The sequence below is a fragment of the Trichechus manatus genome, unplaced genomic scaffold (genome assembly GCF_000243295.1).
Source record: "Trichechus manatus latirostris isolate Lorelei unplaced genomic scaffold, TriManLat1.0 scaffold00197, whole genome shotgun sequence".
Classification (NCBI taxonomy): Eukaryota; Metazoa; Chordata; class Mammalia; order Sirenia; family Trichechidae; genus Trichechus; species Trichechus manatus.
The window spans coordinates 2570805-2596477 of NW_004444133.1; the positions used below are offsets into that span (position 1 = coordinate 2570805).

General features: G+C 34.2%; 1 protein-coding gene across 7 annotated transcripts in view; it reads right to left on the bottom strand.

Moving 5' to 3' along the window:
• RICTOR (RPTOR independent companion of MTOR complex 2) overlaps positions 1–25673 on the bottom strand; it is a 164389-nt gene that overhangs the window by 46943 nt on the left and 91773 nt on the right. For all 7 annotated transcript variants that reach the window (XM_012558922.2, XM_004387892.3, XM_012558923.2 and 4 more), the window contains 7 exons: positions 25232–25296; positions 24253–24384; positions 20117–20180; positions 16344–16470; positions 12924–13093; positions 7063–7130; positions 3561–3628 (listed from right to left, as the gene is read on the bottom strand). In XM_012558922.2, coding sequence (XP_012414376.1) covers positions 3561–3628; positions 7063–7130; positions 12924–13093; positions 16344–16470; positions 20117–20180; positions 24253–24384; positions 25232–25296 — 694 coding nt within the window. The remainder of the gene's footprint in view (positions 1–3560; positions 3629–7062; positions 7131–12923; positions 13094–16343; positions 16471–20116; positions 20181–24252; positions 24385–25231; positions 25297–25673) is intronic.

Genomic DNA, 25673 nt, shown 5'->3' on the forward strand with positions numbered 1-25673 from the left:
GGTGTAATCCATACTGAAGGCTGTAGTCTTTGATCTTCATCAGTAAGTGCTTCAAGTCCTCTTCACTTTCAGTAAGTTAAGGTTGTGTCATCTGCATAACACAGGTGGTTTCTTTTGTTTTATTTTATTGTTGTAGTTTAAATGAAGTTTACAGTATGAGTTAGTGTCCCATACAAAAATTTATACATACATTGTTATGTGACCCTAATTGCTCTCCCCATACTGCGAAGGCACACTCCTTTCCACCCCTGATTTCCCATGTCCATTCAACCAGCTCCAAACCCTCTCTTCCTTCCCATCTCACCTCCGGACAGAAGCTGTCCATTTAGTCTCTTGTATCTACTTGAGCTAAGGGGCACACTCCTCATGAGTATCACTGTACGTCCCACAGTCCAGTCCAATCTCTGTCTGAGGAGTTAGCCTCGGAAACTGTTTTAGTTCTGGGCTGATAGAGAATCCAGGGGCCACGCCTTCCAGGGCTCCTCTAGTCTCAGTCAGACCATTAAATCTGGTCTTCTTACTAGAATTTGAGTTCTGCACCCTACCTTTCTCCTGCTCCATCAGAGACTCTCTGTTGCATAACACAGGTTGTTAATGAGTCTTCCTCCAATGCTGATGTCACGCTCTTCTTCATATAGTCCAGCTTCTCGGATTATTTGCTCAGCATACAGATTGAATAGGTATGATGAAAGGATACAACCCTGATACGTGCCTTTCTTGACTTTAAACCATGAAGTATCCCCTTGTTCTGTTCGAACGACTGCCTCTTGATCTATGTACAGGTTCCTCATGAGCACAATTAAGAGTTCTGGAATTCCCCTTCTATGCAATGTTATCCATAATTTGTTATGATCCACACAGTCAAATGCCTTTGCATAGTCAATGAAACACAGGTAAACATCTTTCTGGTAGTCTCTGCTTTCAGCCAGGATCCATCTGACATCAGCAATGGTATCCATCATTCCACGTCCTCTTCTGAATCTGGCTTGAATTTCTGGCAGTTCCCTGTCGATGTACAGCTGCAACCATTTTTTAATTATCTTCAGCAAAATTTTACTTGCGTGTGATATTACTGATATTGTTCGATAATTTCTGCATTCAGTTGGATCACCTTTCTTGGGAATAGGCATAAATAAAGATCTCTTCCAGTCGGTTGGCCAAGTAGCTGTCTTCCAAATTTCTTGGCATAGACAAGTTAGCACTTCCAGTGCTGCACCCATTTGCTGAAACATTTCAATTCCTGGAGCCTTGTTTTTCGCCAATGACCTTCAGTGCAGCTTGGACTTCTTCCTTCAGTACCAACAGTTCCTGATCATATGCTACCTCTTGAAATGGTTGAACGCCAACCAATTCTTTTTGGTACAGAGACTCTGTGTATCCCTTCCATCTTGTTTTGATGCTTGCTGCGTCGTTTAATACTCCCCGTAGAACCCTTGACTACTGCAACTCGAGGCTTGAAGTTTTCTTCAGTTTTTTCAGCTTGAGAAATGCCGAATGTTTTCTTCCCTTTTGGTCTTCTATCTCCAGGTCTTTGCACATGTCATTATAATACTTTGTCTTCTCGAGCTGCTCTTTGAAATGTTCTGTTCAGCTCTTTTACTTCACCCTTTCTTCCTTTCACTTTAACTACTCGACTTTCAACAGTAAGTTTCAGAGTCTTTTCTGACATTCATTTTGGTCTTTTCTTTTTAATGACCTCTTGCTTTCTTCACATATAATGTCCTTCTACAACCTGTCTGGTCTTCGGTGATTAGTGTTCAATGCGTCAAATCTATTCTTGAGATGGTCTCTAAATTCAGGTGAGATATACTCAAGGATGTACTTTGGCTCTTGCAGACTTGCTCTAATTTTCTTCAGCTTCAACTTAAACTTGCAACCTGTCCGTCATGGGTGACCCTGCTGGTATTTGAATACCAGTGGCATAGCTTCCAGGATTACAGCAACATGCAAGCCCCCACAGTATGACAAACTGACAGATGCATGGGGGCAGCAAAATCTAGATGGTTGGATAAAAGTGTTCCTGTACAATGGTTTTCAACTTTTCTGTGTGTTTAAAATTTTTTATTATAAAGTGTTTGAGAAAACATTTTTTAAAAAAGTTGTACAGGACTCTGAAGTCCTCTGTCACTTCTAGCTAAGCACATATATTTATGAATAATCTATTATTTTCTCTTTAAGTTCAAAACTCAAAACTTATTTGCTTAAATTATCAAAATGGTATTTTTTAAACATTGATGTTTTGTAGGCATTTGAGAAACTGTAGATTAGGATACAGAGACTTTACAGATCGAACTGCACAGAACACAGGTTGTTGCAACTCATGAAGAAATTGTGTTCTAAAAGTTCATTTGTCAATCAGTCATTTGGAAGTTGAAATACATCACGTAAACAATATTAGAAATACATAAAAGTTTACTTAACTCAGTGCCAGAGAACTTCAATACTATTTAGGAAATTACTTCTGTGGAAAAAAATGTCTTTAGAGTTCTAATTTGTAATGCTGTTATTTCTCTTCTTACATCAATAGGAGGGTGAAAGACTCTCAAGCTTCTATGTTTCTAACAGATCAGTGTTTCAGGGCTCCAGGAGAAGTCAAAGTCCAGTAGAAAGAATGTTTAAGAGCAGTAAGGAAAGAGGCTGGCAGAGATTAGAGACAGAGATAGGTAGACTTGACTCTGGAAGTAGGCAGAATGAGGTGATATTCTGGTAGCTAAAGCAGAACAGAATTAATTTTTTTGGTAGGATAGAAGCCACTCTAAAATGGCAAGGAAGCTGAGGAATGGTAAAGGGTGATGGCAATAAATACAGAAAACAAAATTATATCAAGTTCTGAGGTAAGGGCAGTGATGGTTAGACTTGGCAGAGGCTGAGCTGCTTTCTATGTTGAGAAAGTGTAAGAGGGCTGGTGAAGAATGAAAGGAATGTCTCTTATGGTTGTCTATCAGGGCAGGAGAAGTAGGCAGACATGACATATAGCAAGGCAGGGGTTTTTACCAAGGTGTTAGGAGGACAGAGAAAGTCACCGGAAATATGCTGGGTAGGGGCCAAGTCTATGGCCAGAATAGCCACTTGTATAGAAAAGGTATCTGTCTAAGTTAGAGCTACCTAACCCATTGACGTCAAGTTGGTTTTAACTCAGTGACGCCAGAGGACAGAGTAGAGCTATCCCATAGGGTTTCCAAGGAGTGGGTGGTGGATTTGAACTGCCAACCTTTTCGTTAGCAGCCTAAGCTCTTAACCACTCTACCTAAGTACACAGAAATGCTTGGTTAAATCTTCCTGTTATGCTTACTAGCATGCTTTATTTTTTTGATTGCTCAGTGACTTGCAAATAGTCAATAAATATACTATGTATACTGAACACAAAATTAGCTGCTTCCTTACTATTACAAATTTTCTTTAGCATACGTTAATAATTTTATATGAATCACTTTAGCTTTAATAATAATATATAAATTAAGATTAATATCTAAATTAGATGCATAAATAATAATTAAGCATTTAAAAAAAAAAGTCAAGTTTTTCTTAGTGGATGATTAAAGCAGTGTGGAGTAACTTACCTGCCCAGGACCGGAATGTAGCTATGATTCCCATTTTACTGGCTAAAAACCGTGCTTCTCTGTCTTCTCTGTTACAAGGGAGGGGAAAGGAAAGCAAGGAAATAAAATATTAAAATAAAAAGTGATGCTTTTCCTAGCACTATATCAGAACAAGAGCTATCATTAGTTAATGTCTGTGTTAGTCATCTAGTGCAGCTACAACACAAACACCACAAGTGGATGGCTTCAACAAACAGAAGTTTATTCTCCCACAATCTAGTAGGCTAGAAGTCCAAATTTAGGGCACCAGCTCCAGGGGATGGCGTTCTCTCTCTGTGGGCTCTGGAGGAAGGTCTTTGTCATAAATCTTCCCCTGGTCTAGGAGCTTCTCAGCACAGGAACCTCAGGTCCAAAGAACATGTTCTGCTCCCGGCATTGTTTTCTTGGTGGTACGAGGTCCCCCTGTCTCTCTGCTTGCTTCTCTCTTTTATATCTCCAAAGAGATTGGCTCAAGACACAACCTAATCTTGTAGACTGAGTCCAGCCTCATTAACATAACTGTCTCTAATCCTGCCTCATTAACATCATAGAAGTAGGATTTACAACACATAGGAAAATCACATCAGATGACAAAATGGTGGACAATCACACAGTACTGGGGATCATAGCCTAGCCAAAATGACACACATTTTTGGGGGACACAATCTAATCCATGACAATGTTTAACTATTTACACAGGAAATTACAGGAATATGTTAAAAAAAAAAAAAAACCTAGATCTACCTCAAAGCAAATTACCTATTTAAAAAAAACAAACAAACCCCATAGTCATCGAGTTGATTCCAACAGTGACCCTATATGACAGAGTAGAACTAACTGCCCCACAGGGTTTCCAAGGAGCGGATGGTGGATTTGAACTGCCGACCTTTTGGTTAGCAGCCGTAGCTCTTAACCACTACGCCACCAAGGCTCCTCCACCTAACTATACACTGACTCTCAATTTAAAATTGACAACGTAATTTAAAATACATTCCTGTCTTCTTTTCAGTTCTATGTTCCCTGCTCTTTCTGAAAGCCATTTTTAGATGACCGATTAACACCTTTAATTGAGCATTACAGAGAACATTATTCTTCGTAATCAGCATCTCTGTCCCAAGGTTGCCCCTAGCAAAGGAATTTACTGCGTAAACCTCTTACTTTTACCACATGCATTTTCTTTATTTCAAAATCTTGGCCCCAAACTTATCGTGCATTCCCAACAAGGTGAAAAATCCATACGTTCACTAAAACGTTATTAAATAACTAGATGTGATTAATATCACTAGCTACTTTCTTCCTTGACAATTGTGTATGTATTAATCTCACTTATTGCTTTCCATGCAATAGTTACGACAATTTGTTAAGCAACAGGGCTACTTATATTCATTAAAGACTCTCCATGTGGGGCTTATGTCCAGTTTCAATGCATAATAGTAATCTTGTACTCTATTCATGCCACTTCAACCAATATCTCTACCCTGTTGACTATTCACTTCTTCCTGTGCCATCTTTTCTTCTTCCCTAATAAAATTCTTAACAGTTATGAGAATAGAGAAATCTAGAAAAGTGGGGGGAAAAAAAAAAAACAGAAGGGATAAACAGTAGTGATACAAAATCAAATTAGACAGCAACGAGCAATCAGATAATCTACAAAAGGGGAATGAAAAGCTGGTAAAAAATCAAAGTAAGCTCTGTAGCACCAGTCAAATTGAAAATATAACAGAAACTAAAATTGGGAAAGATAAAAAAAGTGAGAATCAGACACCTGTGTGATTTTTTAGTGTTCCTTCTCTTAAAAATGTAGGTGACATAGGTTAATTGTGTGGTAATTCATTCTCTAACTTATTAGAGAAATTTGTAATATTTTAAAAATCACTCATTTCCCTATTTCCTGGTCATAACGTATCCTTATTTGTCCTATCATTTATCTGCCCAAACTCCAGAAACTTAACAAGTACAGGACACCAAATAAAAAAGGAAGGATTTTGGTGGAATGAACTTCTTACCTCTCCCCACACCCCCAAACTCTAAAAAATATCTGGATCATCTCTTTTTCACCTTGGTAGGCAAAATTCTAAAAGTACTCTCTCCTCCAAGATTCCCTGGATCCGGTGAATATGATATCACTGCTGTGATTATGTTCACTTTATATGGCCCAGTTAATCCTAAGATAGGGAGATCATTTAGGTAGGCTTGATTTACTTGAAGAGCTTTTTCTAGCTGGTTCCTGAAGGGGAAGTCAGAGATTTAAAGCATGAGAAGGACTGGAGACATAGCTGCTGCCTTTGAAGTTGGAGGGGGCCAAGGAATGAGGGTAGCCTCTAGAAGTTGAGCTTCGCCCCCACCTGACAGCCAGCAAGTGAACAGAGCCCTCAGCCCTACAGCTGCAAGGAAGTGAATTCTGCCAACAACCTAAATGAGCCTGGAAAAGGATTCTTAACTACACCTTCCAGATAACAGCAGCGTCAGACTTCTGATGTACAGGACTCCGAGTTAATAAATGGGTGTTGTTTTAAGCTGCTACATTTGTTGTGCAGCAATAGAAAACTCATACACTCTCCAACAATAAAGAGAATGTTCAAATCTCATAGGGAGCACCAAAGAAAGAGGCTTAAAAATCCCAATTCATAATCTTAGTTATTATTAGAAATAAGCTTTTCAGAAGTCTTAAACCGAGGACATCTATTTTGATTTCTTAGTTGATATTAGGGCATGATAATAAGTGAAAGTGATAGGTGTAACTGAAAATACGGGACCATTAATTTTATTTCAGGATAAAAACGAAAATAACAAATATATCCCCGTTTCTCAATGTTCCAAAATTAGTCAGGAATTAAAAAAATATATATATATACACACACACACTATCTATTAAAATAAGTGACTTATGACTGCAATCCAAAAACTCGACTAAAAAATACCTCATGGTATATTTATTGGAACTGTGTCACCTGCAAAATCTTCAGATAGTGCATTATTTGATCCCTGGATCATTTTAATTATAAAATTATCCTTGAATACCTAGTGAGTACTTCCTCTGAAAATTATACTGCCTCATTTCTCGAAAATAATCTTTACTCTGTAACCATTTACGTCTGTTAACCTTACCCTCAAACTTCAATATATGACATCTTTCTGCTTAATTTAAGGAAGCTCTTTATCTATCCTCTCTTGTTATTTCATTCTTTTAGCCATTCAATGTTAATTATGCTAAAAGCATATAGAAATAGAAAAATAATTAAAGATCTAGGTTTCTTCTGCAGCCTATCTTAAATTTTTAAAAAACCAATTAATTCTCAACTATTAAATTTCCCAAAGTTTAATTTTTTAAACCAAATTATGAGAGCAATACAACATAATTCCATGAAATAGGAAATCTACTTACACTTACTTTCTCTGACTCTACATGCAATCAGATAAATCCAGAAGCTTTAATGTCAACACACATACCCCTCATAAATTATTAGGAATAAATGGTACTTACTTGAGCTGTCCTTCAGCTGTATCTGGACTATGCCTGTAGTGAAAATCAGTATAGGGTGCTAAAATTCGCTAATAAAAAAGAAAAAGAAGAAAAAGAGTCCTTATTATAAAATGCATCCTTCCTATAATAATAATAAGCTGTATTAGCTAAAATTAATTCCATTTCTCTATATCTTTAATTAGGTTTACTGCTTGACTTACTTCTTCAAATTCATCACAGAAAACTTGGTTGGGTGATCTTTTTAGTGTACAAAAGGAGTTTTTAAACTTTTAATTTGAAGCATAACATATATATATATAAAATAGTGCACAAATCATAAATGTACAGTTTGATGGATTTTCTCAAACTAAGCATACTTGTATAACCAGCACCAGATGAAGAAAACATTATCAGCATCCTCAAAGCCCTATTACAATCCCCTTGCAGCCCTACCTACCCTAATATAACCACTATCCTGACTTCTAATACCATAAATTAGTTTTGCCTGTTTTTGAACATTACCTTAAACGATTTCATTTTGCAAATTTTGTTTTCCTTTTGTCGCTTGTATAAAATAAATCTATTTTTGTAGATTGAACCTTTCTAAATTCACTCATTATTTTTAGAACTTTAGAACCACTGTATCTTATTTACCAACATTTCCCCTTGCCTATTACATTGTAGTCATAAATTATAAATTTAAAATACAGACATATTACTATTATTACTTTTGACAGTCAATATTCTTTTATTTTTCCTCAATATTTACTTTTTCTGGTGCTTTTCATTTCTTCTTACATTTCCCTGCCTTTGCCTAACTGTCTTCCTTCTGACTATTCCTATTAATCTTTTTTTAAAAAACAAAACAATGAATATTTATTATATCACAGTTTCTGTGAGTCAACAATCTGAGAAGCTTGGCTGTGTGATTATACCTCAGGGTCTCTCTATGAGGTTGCAGTCAAAATGTCAGCCCAGGCTGCAGTCATCTGAAGGCTTGACTTGAGCTGGAGGATCTGCTTACAAGATGGTTCACTCACAAGAGCTCAGTTCCTCCACATGTGAGCCTTGCCTTGGGCTTAGTATTCGCACAACATAAAAGCAAGCAATCCAAGAGTAGAGTTTCTTTTAATTCCCTTGGGTCTTTTCTTTTTCCTTTAATCTGAAAAATCTTTATTTTACCTTTATTTTTGAAGGATATTTTCTCTGCATTAGGTTGGCAGTTATTTTCTTTTAGTATTTTAAAGATGTTTTCTGGTTTCTATTATTTCTACTGGGAAATCAGCTATCAGACTTGCTCCATTGAAAGAAATGCCTTTTTTTCTCAAGACATCTTTAAAAAGATTTTTCTGTGTCTGATTTTCAACAATCTTACCATAATGCGCCGGTTGTTGTTGTTGTTAGATGATGTGAAGTCACTTCCGACTCATAGCAACTCTATGCACAACAGAACAAAACTCTGCCTGGTCCTGCGCCATCCTCACAATCACTGCTGTGCTTGAGCCCACTGTTGCAGCCACTGTGTCAATCCATCTTGTTGAGGGTCTTCCTCTTTTTTGCTGACCCTGTACTTTACCAAGCATGATGTCCTTTCCCAGGGACTGTTCCCTCCTAATAACAAGTCCAAAGTACGTGAGACGAAATCTCGTCATTCTTGCTTCTAAGGAGCACTCTGGCTGTACTTCTTCCAAGACAGATTTGTTCACTCTTCTTCCAGTCCATGGTATATTCTTCACCGACACCACAATTCAAAGGCATCACTTCTTCAGTCTTTCTTATTCATTGTGCAGCTTTCACATGCATATGAGGCATTTGAAAATACCATGGCTTGGGTCAGGAGCACCTTAGTCCTCAAAGTGGCATATTTGCTTTTTAACAATTAAAAGAGGTCTTTTGTAGCACATTGGCCCAATGCAATATAACATTTGATTTCTTGACTACTGCTTCCATAGGTGTTGAAATGAACATGTAATCTTTGACAACTTCAGTATTTTCTCTGTTCATCATGGTATTATTGGTCCAGTTGTGAGGATTTTTGTTTTCTTTATGTTAAGGTATAATCCATAATGATGGCTTTAGTCTTTGATCTTCATCAGTAAGTGCTTCAAGTCCTCTTCACTTTCAGTAAGCAAGGTTGTGTCATCTGCATATCACAGGTTGTTAATGAGTCTTCCTCCAATCCTGATGCCACGTTCTTCTTCATACAGTGCAGCTTCATGATGTGCCTAGGTGCTGTTTTCCTTGAATTATCTTTTCTGGAGTTTTCTTACCTTTCTGACTATGAAGCTTCATGAGTTTTAGAAACAAAGTTTTGGCCATTGTCTCTTTGGTATTTGCTTTCATCCATTATTTCCCTCCTTTCCCAAAATTACAATTAAAAGTATGTTTTATCCTTCTCATTCTGTTCTGTTTACTTCCTTTCTTTTTTTATCCTCTGTGTGTCACTCTGGATATTTTTATTGGTCTTTCTTTCAGTTTACTAATGATCTCCTCTTGTCCAAGGTGAATTCTTAATTTCACTGAGTTGTAAATAATTTCAGATATTACATTTTTTAGTACTAGAATTTTCATTTGATTCTTATTATATATTTCAATTCTCTGGTGATTTTTTCCATTATTTCATCTATTTTCTTCCTCTTTTGCTCATCTTCCTGAACATATTAATCATGGTTGTTTTAAAGTCTTTTTCCTCTAACCGCAGTATCTGGATCATTTGTGGGTCTGTTTCTATTGATTTTTTTTTTTTTTTGCAGTGGAGGGGGCTGTCTAATCATATGGCCCTGGTGGCTAAGAGCTACAGCACAGTGGCTAAATGGCACAATGGCTAAGAGCTACAGCTGCTAACCAAAATGTGGGTGGTTCAAATTCACCAGCTCCTTCCTGGCAACGTTATGGGGTAGTACCACTCTGTCCTACAGGGTCGCTATGAGTCAATGGCAACAGGTTTGGTTTTGATTTGGGTTTTTTGTATAAACAGAAATTTTTGCTAGAATGTCCAACATTGTAGATTTAAAAAAAAAAAAACTCCAAACGATGTTATCTTCCACTAGAGACAGTTCACTTTTTTCTCTACAAGACAGGTAGATAAAGGGGGCTGGTCATCTTATTCTAATCACAAGTTAAGTTAAGGCTACCTTGTAAGTTTATAAGACTACCTCTGGTTTGCTCACATTCTTAAAGTATGGCCCCCTCCAGTACTTTCAATAGAGAGATTACCAAGTATTTTTCTCCTCAGCAGTGACAGGCTGTGGGATTTTTTTCTACTTATTTCATAAGTATTAACCTTAGAACTTCAGTCACTCATTCAGCACAGCTTCAGAATTTGGGAAATGTCATGAAGAAATCAGCTGTGAAATACCAATGTTGTCACTTTAGCACCACACAACTGGCAAAAGCTCTTCTGGATTTTCTGATCCCAGCAAAGGCCTACCAGTAATCTCAACTTCTAACACTGTCCTAAATCAGTAAATACTCCCGGGGTGGGGGGAACAGTTGTAGTTAATCAGCGTAAATTCACTACTCCTAAAGGCCTTTCAGCTTCTGCCCGTGGGCTCTCCTCCTAGGAGGCCTTTGTCTCTATGCATCAGAGACTGCAGCATATTGCACTGGGCTTTTCTGAGGTTTTGACATAGTAGCTTCTGCCCTGCATAACTTATCTCAGCAAATGTCTGGAGGAGGTGAACCAGACTCATTCTAAGGACTCTTCATTCCTCTAGATTTGTTACTCCATTCCCACATGACTGCCAAATGCTCCAGCCTTAGCCCCTAGCTTGTACCTAGAATCTGCAAGTGCCCCAAGGGCAGCTGTAGATATCCTGTACAATTCTTCAAGTCTTCCTTCTCTGGAATTTTCCTCTCTATGGTCCTCACTGCTTTCACAAGTCTGTCATGGAGTCACTCTGACTTGTGGCGACTCCATGTCTATCAGACTAGAAATATGCTCCATAGTGTTTTCAATGGCTGATATTTTGGAAGTAGATTTCCAGACCTTTCTTCCAAGGTGCCTCCAGGTAGACTTGAATGAACCTCCAACCTTTCAATTAGCAGGTGAGCACGTTAACCATATGAACTACCCAGGGATTCCTTGTTTTAAATTTTCATAATTATTTGGCTTAACAGTCAACTCAGTTGAAGATGATGATGATGATGATGAAAAAAAGATAACAATGAGATAATAACAGAGACCATAAGCATTTGTTAAACATTTATTATGTGCCAGGTACTAAGTAAACATTTTATATGATTGAACTGACTAATGCTGCTGAATCAATTCCAACCCATAGTGACCCTAACAGGACAGAAGAGAACTGCCCCATAGGGTTTTCAAGAAGCGGCTGGTGGATTCAAACTGCCGACCTTTTGGTTAGCAGCCAAACGCTTAACCACTGCGCCAAACGTTCTATGTAGATGAGAACGTATATAACTTATTATAAGCTTTACCTAAGTGTAAGCTGCTGCAACTACTACTACTTTATTATTGTATTTTTTTCTTCATTATATTTCTTTGAGGTAAGAACCATGATCTTCATTTTACCTATGGAGAAAATAGGTCCAAGAGAGGCTAACTAGTCCAAGTTCATAAAGCTAATATGTTATAGAGCAAAACACCAAACAAGATCTGTAGAGCCCAAAGTCTATGCTCTCAATAACTATACTATTTTGCGGATCTTATTAAGAAAAAAAAGAACCAATTCCTGTGGTTTTAAAGAAAAAGATGTAAGTAAAGATATTAGTGTACTTTAAAAGTCTACCATAACCTATGAAGTTTTTTTTTCCATTTATATAAAGGCTTTACTAAGCTGCCACACAATTATATAGGAACAAAAAAAAAGAGCCTTTACATATTACATATTTTCTCTTATCGTAATTATTTCTCCAATTTTAAAATTACAATTTTTTCTACTCGATAAAGAAAAAAATAAACTAAACATACATTGTAAAATATAAAAAAAAGTGTTTACTCACTAGGACTCCTATGAATAACGTATTTGAGATCATTTATTAAGGAGAATAATGTACTTAATTTTGTTAAAAATGCTATAGGCTAGTGTCGATTTTATAATCTCTAATGTTTCTAGTTGCTCTAATAAAACCAGAAAGATAACATTTAAGACAGGTTTCCTAAAATGATTTAGAAAGACAAATTAGGGAACATAAAACTTTTATACCTTGCATAATTTTATACATAAACACAAGGAAATCCTTGATTTAAACCTACCCTGAATGTTACGCAATGGACAACAATGTAGTACACTCACACAAATAAACTAAGAGAATAAGTATGTGATAACTAACTAACTCTGTTCCAACCTCATTAAACTTTTTCATAAAGATGAGTATATTATATATAGCTTACAACTTTAGACTAACTGTAAAAAAAATTATCTGAATTAATGAAAATTTTAAATTGTAGAGTGTTTTAAAAAGATATTATTCTATTTCTTTCTAGTATATAAAGTAATTATAGTTGCTGATAAAGTGCTTCCAAGTTTAGAAAATTTTAGCCTGGCTTAGTGAATAAACAGTATATAATTAGAAGGTTCTATTAACACATAATTACTGTATTAAAGTCCTTTAAAAAAAGTCTTCTTAAGTAGGTAAACGTCTTATGTAACCTTACTTGTACTCTGATTTGCTTAGCAAACTTTTTATATATAATACAAAAATAAACTTCACTTTACACACTCATGAAAAATATTCCTGAGGATAATATTTTCAATTTAGTCCAAACTGAATGACCTATAAAATACTGCTGGGAATAAGTCAGTATTAGTTAATTTAGGTTTGATAATGCTGTGCTGCATCTATTATTTTAGAGTTTCAAAGTAAGACTATATATTTAAAGTCATATTTTAAAACTGAAAAGAATATGAAGTTCCTACCTCTAATTCTACATCAGCTCTCACATATTGCCGGGTCTTTGGATGATTAAGAAGGTGCAAAATTGTAGTAATGAGGGCCTCATTTATTCGACTTAATTGGCAATCAATCACATTTTTTAAGATGGTATTTAGTCCACCTCGAAGGGCCACCACCTCTGGATTCTGAAGTGCTAAAATAAAAGAGAAAAAACTTAAATATTATATTGGGAGGAATTAATAAAAAAGTCATCAGAAATTGGGACACTTACTCTAAAACTCAATTTCCTGACTTGAAAAACCTTCTAGTTTTTCAAGGACGTGTGGTTAAAATGTATCTAGTAAGAAGTCACTGAGTACTTTTCCTTAAAACCTGATTTTTAAAAATGTATCTGAATTATCTTTCTATATTCTTTGTCTATATTTTACTGAAATGTTTTTCCTTTTATTAATTGCAGAGAGCTATTTAGAAAGTGGAGATTACTAGCCCTTTATCTAGTTCATATCTTTTATCTGATTTGTAACTTGACTTTAAATTTTGTCTAAAATGGAGTATTTCATTTCTATATCTTCACTGTTATGATACACACACATACACATACCTTAATGATAAATTTAAGCTTAAAACTCATCTCTTACTCCATATCAGGCACTTTCTTTGTGTGCATATGTGTGTGTTTTAATAAGTGCATGATTTACATTTATGTTTTCAATCTGTCAGGAAAATCAGTGTGGTTTAAGATGACAAATTCCATTTTCCTTTCAAATGTTTAATCAATAACGGCATCATGCTTCCTAAATTGATTTGGATACTTTTTTGATATACTGAAGTTTTCTGTATCAGGATCTGCAAATCTTGTTTTTTAAAAAATTTTCTGTCTTTTAATAACTAGATAAATATTTCTTTTTTTTTTTTTTTTAAATCTGAGAACATCTTCCCTTTCCCTCCATTCATTCTTTTACAAAAATATTTTTCATGGTTGGTTCTCTCGTTTATTCTTCCAGCTGAATTTCAGAATTAGCTTTCTATTTTTTTAAAATTGAGGTATAATTACAAACAGTAAAATGCATAAATCTTAATGATACAGTAAACAAATTTTCAACAATCTCTACATTCTTGTAACCAATACCCCAATCAAGGGTACAGCATTTTTCTTCACATCACTTTCCAATGGTCAAGTCCCTCCATCACACAGGCAAACACTATTCTGATTTCTACCCTCGCTAATTAATTTTGCCTTTAAGAGCATCAATCTGACAAGTTCAAAAGTCAATAATACCAACCCCCAACACACACATCAGATGTATTTTTTATTAAGTATATATTTTCATTTATTTATTTATTAAGTATATTTGTATAACTGTATATAGTTTATTTTTTCAACTTTGGAAACAATATCACTTTTTTTAATTCTATTTACTGATTACTGCTGAAACAAAATAAACCTATCAAATCTGTATTTTCACGTTTCCACTGTGTTGAAATTACTTATTCTGTTCTGTTTTTCAGTTAACTCAGTTTTCTAGAAAGAAGATATCCCCAGTAATGTCTCCTTTCCGATATGCAAACTTCATTTATTATTTTATCTTAATCATCTAGCTAAAAGTTCTAAAACAATTGTGATTAAGAGTCAAAGGGATGTAGTATTTGTAGAGATTCACCGTCAAGAATAAGATCAAGTGTTGATTTAAGATAAATATTTTGTTAACAAAGTAGTCTTCCAATTTTTTAAAGTTTATATGTGTGGATATGTGTGTACATATACAAAATGCTAATTTCATTTTAAAAGTCAGTAGGTTTCCATCTTTTAAACCTCTAGAACAGATTATTCTACATGAGTAACCTATTCCTTGAAATATACATATATATATTTTTTTAAGACAAAATCACCTGTATGAGTCTTTTCAGGGGCAATTATTTCATCAATGTTTTTAATTACTTATATGGTTTTGATTTATCAGATTTTCTACTTTTTGAGAGAACTGGAAATTAATTTTTTCCCTGAAAAACCATCAATTTCAATGAGATTTTCATGTTATCTTAGAATTTTAAAAATCTATTATCTTCTCTTTCTCATTTCTATATTAATCTTTTCTTTTTCTGAACTTTTCATTTTCCAAAGATTTGTGTATTGTTTTTTCTTCCAATCAACATAGCTTAAATTTAATAATCTACCTTATTTTCTAATTCATTAAGACATTATTTTATTGTTACTTTCCTCCTGCTTATCTTGGAAATTATTTTTTTCCCCATTTCTTGAGTTAGACTGGTTAATTCACTTATTTTCATTATTTTGTACTTAATTATAAAAGCATTTTATGACGAGAAGTTAACTCTGAGTATATCTTTTAGGGCATGGCATACATTGACAGGAACCCTGGTGGAGCATGTGGTTAAGAGCTTGGCTGCTAATCAATAGGTTGGCAGTTCAAATCCACAAGTCACTCCTTGGAAACCCTATAGGGCAGTTCTACTCTGTCCTACAGGGTCACTATGAGTCAGAATCAAGTCAATGGCAATGGGTTTTACATACATTGACATGTAGTTAAAATTTTTATTGTTTTCTAAATTTTTTAATCACGTCTCTGACCTTGTCTCTAAATCAAAAAGTATTGTGCACAGTATTTAAAATCCTCAATGGTACTGTTTGGTTCTGCTTTTGTTTCTTTAAACTTTTGTTAATAATTTATTTTTAGTTATATCAAGAGGGAATGTAACCTACATCATTTCTACTTTTGGTGAGAAAAATATACTGTCTTAATATTTAAAATTATATTTCCTTAATTATAAGTGAGGGTGAACTTTTTAAATCTGTTGATTAGCCATATATTTCTTTGGGAATTACCTGTTTTTCCTACTGATTTGCATATATGTTATTATCTATCATATTTGTTATATTTATTTTTCCCTTATTTGTTCTGGCACTCTGTTTTTTGGCTTTTTATAGTAAAATCTGTAACAGCTGAAATCCCTGTGTGATTTCTTTTGGTTCAGTCAAAACTCTTTTTCTTTTCAATAATCAAACAAGCATTCATTCATGTTTTTCCCTTCAGTTTTTTCCCATTTAACTCTTTAATGCTCTTGTATTTAGAATTTGGTTTTTATGTATGGTGGATTGTTTCTTTGTTTTTAACCCATATCAAGATACAGTGTGGTTAACTAATTTCTGAGATTCAGATTTTAGTAGATTTTAATCTAATTACTGGGATTTGGATAATTTCTATACTAAATTTCATGTTGAGTATAATTTTAAAAATGTATAGAAGCTAATGTTGCTTTGAAGTTATTGTTAAATAACAAGTCCTCTACTTCCCTATTGGGAATATCCTACTTTTTCATATTTTTGTACCAATAACTAAAGAATTCATGTATTAAAGGCATTAAGAAATGTTAAATATTCTCTTTAAAACACTACATTTCTATTACTTGAAGAAAATTCTGACCTAGTTCACAGATAATGGCAATGCACGCTCGAACCATTCTGTCTCTTTCTTGAAGTCCATCATTTCCAACTGCTATTAATGAGTTGGCCACAGAGCTAGGAAACAAGGAAGCATTCACAGTAATCATCTGTAACAGAGAGGAATCAGAAAAAGAGGTTACTTACTTCATAATACATTTTTAAAAACTGTTTTGTTGAGACTGAAGTATTTAAGACCATAGAATATTTCTAAGATCCAGGCAACGATTTTAATCTTTGCTTCATATGGACATTTCAAAGGATTAGTATACAATAAAACCTACAAAAGTTGATAGCTGTGTAAAGCGGAACCTGTCAGAGAAGGAAAACTCAAATATTTTCTACTAATACGAGCTATAGAAAAGTGGTAAGACCGTACCCTGTGAAAGGCTTAGAAAACTTGCAAGACCCAGAAAAACAGGCAATCCCATCGAGTTCCAGCTCTCACAGGTTTCACTGTAATTAATAACTCATGAAATGAGGATGTGTACGACCAGATGATGTCTAGAATTTTATGTATGAAATTTTACTCTATGAATTTCAAATGTCTGTTAATGTATACTTAATTAATTCAACACATGTGCTATTGACAGAATACATAAAACTTAAAATATTTACAAATCAAATCACTCTTCTAATTTTCCAGGGAAATCTATGCAAAGAAACTCTTAAATTGTGTTTAAATCACAGAATGATTTTCTTATAAATCAATGAATAAATAAGGGAAAAGTCATAAAATAGAGTTATATTAAAATAGAAAAAGTTTACTCATCATTTTTGGCACAACAGGCCAGACATGTATGAAACAAATTAAAGACCACAAACAGGTAATAAGTTTAGGGAATTGACATAAAGGACTTAGAGAAGCACTGAGTTCTCTAAGGGGAGTATCTGAAACTGGAGCTGAGCGTAAGAGATGAACATAATGTGCTAAGAGATGAAAATGAAATGAAAAGAATAAAAAGGAAATAACAATCATGGTAGTGGTGGTGGGTAGTCTGTGTAACACAGTGGCACAATAAGACAGGTCAGACAGAAATAGTTGGTCAGACCAAAAGTACTCTGAATGCCAAGGCTGGCAGGTTGCACTTAATACCAAGAGGACTTGTGAGCTAATGCAGGTTTGGAAATCTGGAGAACTGGGTTTAGCTCTGGTATTGCCTAGTGAATAAAGGAAAAGTGATTTTATCAAATGAATTCCTTGCAATTGTAAAAATTCTGTGATATTGCTAATCTTTTATTACATGACTAAAGAAATGATACATGAAGAAAGAGATGGCTTAAATAAAATAGGTGGGCAGTAAGTAGAATTTAGAATACACAGGATAAAGATTAGAGTAAAAGCTGACTAGTGAGAAAGTTACTACGGAAAACCAGAGAAAAAAACCAGGAGGGATTATCTGGATTGAAGCGAAAGGGAGAGAGAGAGAAAAATAGATTCAAAGAGACATTAGAAGAAAAAAAGAACAAGCATATCTGCCAAATATATGAGATGGGTGAAAGAGAAGGAAAAGTAACACAAATATTATTTAATTATTCATAGAGCCAGTTATCTTAAAGCAACAAATGTTTTTGCTTTCCTTTTAAAATAGATTAAAAGTTTTATAGAAAATTTTAAACATTTTGAATGCACAAAAAAAAAACAGTGACCTAGCTATTAGAACATTTAACATTAATTCCTACTATTTCAGTTGTGAACATGTTTCTGGGAAAAAGAAGTGTGTACTTCGGTTACTGTAAGAACTAATGAAAGTTACAGTTTCTCTGGCTGATAGAGGCTACAGTCCATACATCAAAACGTGCTTTCCCTTTAACTAAATCAAGGAGTAACCCTGTACAACAACTCTTCTTCTGAGCCATCCCACCACCAAGCAAAAGCAATTTTCCTGCCCTGGGATTCACAAATGGTCTGTGCCTACAATTACTCTGCACCTCAAAAGACAACAGAATAAAATGTCATTTTTGTTATGCTGCTATTAAACAGTTTTCAAGGGTCTGTTTACTTTTACTGAAATATTTTATCAGTGAAATTTTAACTTGTACAAAACACTATACAAAAATTAAAATTAAATATTTACTAAAAAATCCAAAGAAGTTAAATTTAATTCTGTTTGAGTCCATCTGGAGTTGTTTTTTTCTTTTCAAATCAATTTCCAGGGTGGCAATTCAAAAACTGCAGCCCCGGAAACTCTGAGGGACCCTAACTAAGTTAACTTTCAGAGGTTCAAAGTTATTGCTATTTTAATAATAATACAAAGACATTATTTGTCTTTTTTATTCTCATTCCCTCACAGGTATATACTGAAATTTTCAAGAGGCTGAATTAAATTTGAAATCACCAAAGACTGAATGCAGAAGCAAATATGATAGCCCAGCTGTCTTCTATCAAGAGACATTAAAGAGAATTGCAAAAACTGAAACCATGCCACTGTTCCTAATTCTCTACTAATTTTCCTTTTAGAAAATATAGTTATTTTCATAAAAATGTTATTTATGCTTATCTGTAATAGGTTTATTGTTATTTTTAACGTATTAAATATTTTTTATTTCTCATTTTTAATTCCTAATATGATAAATACTAACAAATATAATCCAAACAAAAGCTCTTCAGTTTTAAACTAAAAAAAATTTATTAAACGAAAACTCAATAATATTTTAGAGTATAAAGAGGTTCTGAGACCAAAATACTATTCTAGATTCCTCAGAAACACACTTTGTTTTCTTATCTTTAAGTCTCATATCTGGAATCCCTCAGTAGGATGGACTGTATAAATAAGCAAAAAGCATAATTTTTTAAAATTTAAATTTGGAAGTCAAATCAGTCTCAATATGACAGTTTACCTGTGTCTCCTAACTCCAATACCATTCTTACTAGATTTGCAAACTTCTTTTAAGATCTAACTCATCCTTTTACTATTTTTACCTTACTTCGCCTACTTTTGAGTATTATAACTACATACAAGCTAGAAAACTGGAGAAAAAGGAAAAAAGAGGGAAACTTGTTAATGTACAAACCCAACAATCCACCACTTTGGAACATGAGTTAAACTGAAAGGTAGAGAAGGAGAAGAGCTAAAAAATTTCACTGTTAAATAATTTTAGACATTTTACATTAAAACACATATATACTGCATGATTCTCATGAATGCTGAGAATGAAAAATGATACTTATCTTACTCAAGTTTATTCTCAGTTCACTAAACAACTAAAAGGCATTGCCTGAAGGCCTCTCATGAGCAGCAGTATGGATTGTCCTCAACATCCTCTCTTGTCCAGTTCAAACTGTAATCTTTTACCCCGTACAATGACCTAAACTGTTTACTGCTACTGCCCATGGATTGTATCAAATTCATCGTCAAAACAACCAGCTCATAACTATTTGTAACATCCATTTAACAGTGATAACTCCATGCATACAATTAAGAGAAAATAAGGGTGAAAGGAAGTAATACTCTTTCTCAAATAATTTATCAAAGCAATATTTACATATCTAGAGAAAGGAAGAAATATTCTTTACAATGGACATTTTATAAGAAACATCATCCTAGCTATACCCAAGCACAAAAATTTGGGCCTACCTCAAAGTTAAATAAATCTATTTACCTCATATATACTTTAACAAAATAAAAATGTTCAATACAGATTTAGTCTTTTAAATTCTAGTAGAAAGTTTTCACAAAACAGCCTAATATAAAAATGTAAAATATTTAACACAAAAACCATAAATTTGCATTTACTCTCAGACGTATAGCATACCTTCCTGACCAATCGAAGTGCTTGTGTTCTCTCTACCTCGTTGCTCTGCTGTATGTCAATACACCTAAATAATATACAAAATATTAATTATTGATAAAAATCCTGTTGAACTTTTTTGTATAACAGTTCCACTAGATTGGACTCATCTTCATAACTGGAATAAATTTAAAAAATTTAATATAATGCTTTTTCAATATGAGCAAATATTTGCTTAGTAACCAATCTTGCTCTAGTAATAAATGCTTGTTATTATAATAGAACTACTATTTCATTTAAAACTCTAGGAAAGTACAATATAGCAAATAATTTACAGGACTACTTCTATTTATACAGAAAGAATCATAAATATACAATAGAGCAAAATACCAGAAGTCTACTGAAAAAAACCACTCACCTATCATTGGTAAAATTCAGACATTTTAATAAAAATTATGAATGACAAATATCTCAAGCCTTGTATTAGTTTAATTCTGATAGTAACCAGGCTTAAATTTAATACTTTATGGCTAAATTAAAAGTCTTATGCACAATCTATAATTCTATTTTACATACATATAATTTAGATCTGTTGTTGTCAACTGAATTGTGTCCTCCAAAAATGTGTCAACTTAGCTAGGCCATGATTCCCACTATTGTGTGATTGTCCACCATTTTGTCATCTAATGAGATTTTCCTATGTGTTGTAAATCCTAACTCTATGATGTTAATAAGGTAGTTATGTTAATGAGGCAGGACTCAATCTACAAAACTAGGTTGTGTCTTAAGTCAATTTCTTTTGAGATATAAAAGAAGCGAGCAGAGACACAGGTGGACCTCCTACCACCAAGAATGCAGAACCCGGAGGGGAGCGAGTCCTTTGGACCCAAGGTCCCTGCACTGAGAAGCTCCTAGACCAGGGGAAGACTGGTGACAAGGACCTTTCTCCAGAGCTGACAGACAGTGGAAGACTCCCCCTGGAGTTGACACCCTTAGCTTCCTAAACTGTGAGAGAATAAATTTCTCTTTGTTAAAGCCATCTGCTTACAGTATTTCTATTATAGCAGCACTGGTCAATCAAGACATCTGTATTCACTTCAAAAATTGATGCTCGAGCAAATATCATTTACTTGACATTTCTTTGTAAAATTTATCAAATTACTAAATTTCTAAAGAGTCTGATGTATGTGGCAGCATAATTCATTTGTACTTATTTATGTTTAGGCATTTTGGTATTCTAAATCAATAACATACTGTTTGCTATTCAAAAAGATTTCTTCTATCTGAATACAATTAATCCAGGCAATTTTATTAAAAATTAATAGACACAGAATTTCATTTCTGGCCACAACAGAGAGGCTTGTATCAAACCAACCCTCCTGGCAAAAACAACTACAGAGGCTGAACAAATCTCTGGATACCAAGGCTCAGGTGAGCTTCCCTGACTGACAACATTCTGTGTATTGTCACACATCAATGTTCTGGGAAGGCGACACATCCATGAGGACAACAGAAGCTTTTGTTTGGGACCCTCCCAGATTTCTCCTTTAGCTGCTTCTAATTTATCCTTTAGCTATAATAAAACTGTAATCATAAGCATCAAGCTTTCCTGAGTTCTGTGAATCATTCTAGTGACTAATCAAACCTGAGTGGGCAGTGGGAACTCCTGAATTTAAAGAGTCAGAAATGACGGTGGCCTGGGGACCCCCACGCTTGTGGCTGGTGTCTGAAGTAAAGGCAGTCTTGTGACCTTAACCTGTGAAGTTTGGTCTAACTCCAGGCAGTTGGTGTCAGAAGTTCTTGCACCACCTTACACAAATTATTCCAAAGAATATAAAGAGAGAGCAACACTTCCCTAGAAGTTTAATAAAGGAAATACATACCATATTTTTTGCAAATAAGGCACCCACACATATAACACTCGGTGTGCCTAGGAAAATAATGCACAAGGGGGTTGTGCAATTGGCAAAAAAAATATAAAGCATGCATTATTTGTGTAAAAATATGGTACTTTCAATACCATAACCAGACAAGGATGTTAAAAGAAAGAAATGAACATATCTCTCATGAACATAGCTGCAAAAATCCTCAACAAAATATTCGCAAATCTAATTCAGTTATATATATATACATATATATACACACACAGACATACACACACACACACATACATATAAAACAAGACATCATAAACAAGCAGTATTTATTCCAGGAACACCAAGTAAGAATAAAAGGGAACTTAAATATGATGAAGAAAATAAACTAAAAGACTACAGCAAGTGTAATAAATAACAGTGAAATACTGAACACCTTCCACCTGAGTTCAGGAGCTAGCAGCAAAAACATAGAAAAAAATTAATGATGTTAATACTATCATAAAAATATCTTAAATTTAATAAATATGTGTGAAACCTCTATAAAGAAAACTACAAAATGCTGAAACGAAATTCCTGAATAAATAAAGGTTTGGAAAACAATATTATTAAGATGTCAATTCACCCCAAATTAATCTAGAGCTTTAAAGCAATCCCTACTAAAATCCTAGCAAGTTTTGTGAACATGGAAAAGTTGATTCTAAATTTATATGAAAACGCAGAGCCAAGAATAGCTAGTTTTAAATAAGAAAAGTTGGAGGACTCAAAGAGGTATCAAGACTTATTATATAAAGCTACGGTAATTAAGACAGTGAGAAATTGGTGCAAAGACAGACAGACCAACTAAAGAGAACAGACAGCCCAGAAGGGCATTCATACTTATCAATTACCTAATTTACAACAAAGGTGACACTGTAATCTAAACATGAATGAAAAGCTTTTCAATAAATGGTGCTAATCTTTATTACATACCCATAAAGATAAAAAATGTAATCTGACATCTACTTCATACCTATTTTCAGAAGAAAACACGGTATCTCCCCAAAAGACCAAAAGCACTAATTCAAAATAAAACATCAATAAATTGGTTTTCATTAATTAAGAACTTTTGTTCATCAAAGACTCATTAAGAAAGTGAAAACACAAGGCCGACCTGGAGGAGATAGTCTCAATACACATACCTGAAAAAAGTCGTATCTAGCACACATCAAGAACTCTTACACAAAAATAAGTCAGACAACTCAACTTACAAATGGGCAAAAGACAGGGAGGACATAGAGCCAACAAGCATATGAAAGGTGATCAAAATCATTACTCATTAGGGAAATGCAAATTAGAACCACAATGAGAACTCACAATTTAAACCACATCAGACAGGCTATAATTAAAAACTGAAAATAGCAACTGCTGATGAGGATGGGGAGTGACTGGAACTCTCATATATTGCTGGTAAGAGAGTAATCAGTATAATCACTTTGGAAAACTGTTTGGCAATATCTACTAAAACTAAATATATATACATATATCTCATGACCCAGCAATTTTACACACACACACACATACCCACACACACACCCACACACACACACACACCCCCTCAACAGAAATGAGTGCATATGTCCACCAACAGACTGGTACAATAATGCTTAGGGCAGCTTTTTCAAAACAGCCAAACACTGAAAACAACCCAGCCATTCATCAACAAAGGAGCCCTGGTGGAAGAGTGGTTAAGTGCTCGGCTGCTAACCAAAAGGTTGGCAGTTTGAACCCACCAGCTGCTCTGAGGGACAAAGATGTGGCAGGCAGTCTGCTTCTGTAAAGATTACAGCTAGGAAACCCTATGGGGCAATTCTACTCTGTCATATAGGGTCACTATGAATCAGGATCAACTCGACGGCAATGGGTATTCATCAACAGAACTGAATAAATTGCAATCTATTCATAAAATAAAATACTACACAGCAAAAAGGGAACAACCAATATGGATGAATCTCCCAGATAACACTAAGGAAAGAAAAGAGTAATTACTGTATACTTCGAACGTATGATGCTCAAGAAAAGCAGGAAAAAACTAGTCTACAACGAGAAAAGTCAGAATAATGTTTACTACTGGGATGCTGAAACTGTTCTCTATCTTGTTCTGAATGGCAAGCAACATGACTGTATATATATGTGTAAAAATTCATCAAACTTTTCAACAAAAATCTATATACTTTATGGTATGTATACTAAAACAATACAAAATTTTAAATATATATAAAATATGGACAAATTTAGAAAAATTACCTAGCTATCAAATAGTCCACTTTCAATTTTAGCACCTTCTGCAGAATAATGGAGTCTTGGATAAGATATCGAAGAGCTCGTAGCCCTGCCGCTCGCACTTCTTTAGCTTCATTTAATAAAGCTAACCGCAAACTGTATGAAAACAAAAAAGATATTTTGTTGCATAGGTTTCAAATACAAATAAAATTTTAATACCAGATTCTTTCTTTGCTGAAGTTTGCAAAACTTCTAATCATGCATGGCTAAACCTATATAATTGCACTTTGCATATACAAAAATCATTCATTCAAAGCCATGGAACTTCCATGCCTCCTTGGTAAGGTCTTATCAATCAAGAAAACATTAAGAGCTTAGTTCTACTTTCTGTAGTTTATTTTATATAAACAATGGAAATTAAATGTGCCTTTTTCAAGATATGTTATATTTACCTCTACAATCTATTCCCCTCTATTTGCCTACCTGCTTCCATCCTCACAAAGAAATCACTGGTGCAAACCAATAAATAAAAAGACTCTATGATGACAGCAGACACAGACCATTTATATCAATTTTAACTCCTAATAATACCAAATAGATGGTTACGCAACTGTGTAACATTATTCCTCTACTGGTGTGCTTCAGCAAATCAAGTTTGCCATAAACATATTTTCTGTTAGGTAAGTCCTAGAGATAATTTTATAGGTTCCTCTTGTTCTGGGGACTAATATGGGAATCATTAGTCTGCAAATTTCAGATTTAATTTAGAAATTCATACTATAGAACTCCATTTATTTTTCAACATTAGCTGTGGTTCTATCTGATAATTATAAACTATCACTGAGACCCACATGATAACAAATAAAACTACTGAAAATTCTGAACTTTTCTAATGTTTAAACTGTTTCTACAAAATCAAGAAAAAAGTGCTATGGGACCTATTTCCAGTTTACAATTACTAAAATCTGGGAAAGGGAGGAGGAGGAGACTGAAGCACACTTACCAAATTATGATATCCTCATAGTTAAAACCCAATTTTTCTTCACTGTGGCCAATGTCACAAAGAAGCTGCCCAAAAAAAAAACAAAACAAGTATGTGTATCGTATGTTTTTGTCTACTTACATACATTGTGTTATTAGACTAGAAAATATGGTACTTTTCTTTAATAAAATAAAAAAATATGTTTTTACCATTCAAATTTGTAGATTTGTATCTCTCATCTTACCATTTTCATTTCACCTACCAGTTTTAGGTTTCTTTAACTCTCCTTTCTTGTCTCCTTTTGAATTAACTGATTATGTTTTACTATTCCATTTTCCCTCTCAATAATTTTACCTTTTTAAAACTATGCTTCTAGTGGTTAGCATAAAGACTACAACATGCATTCTTGACTTATTAAAGTCCAACAGAATTTCTTCATTTTACCACATCCTCAACAATGCTA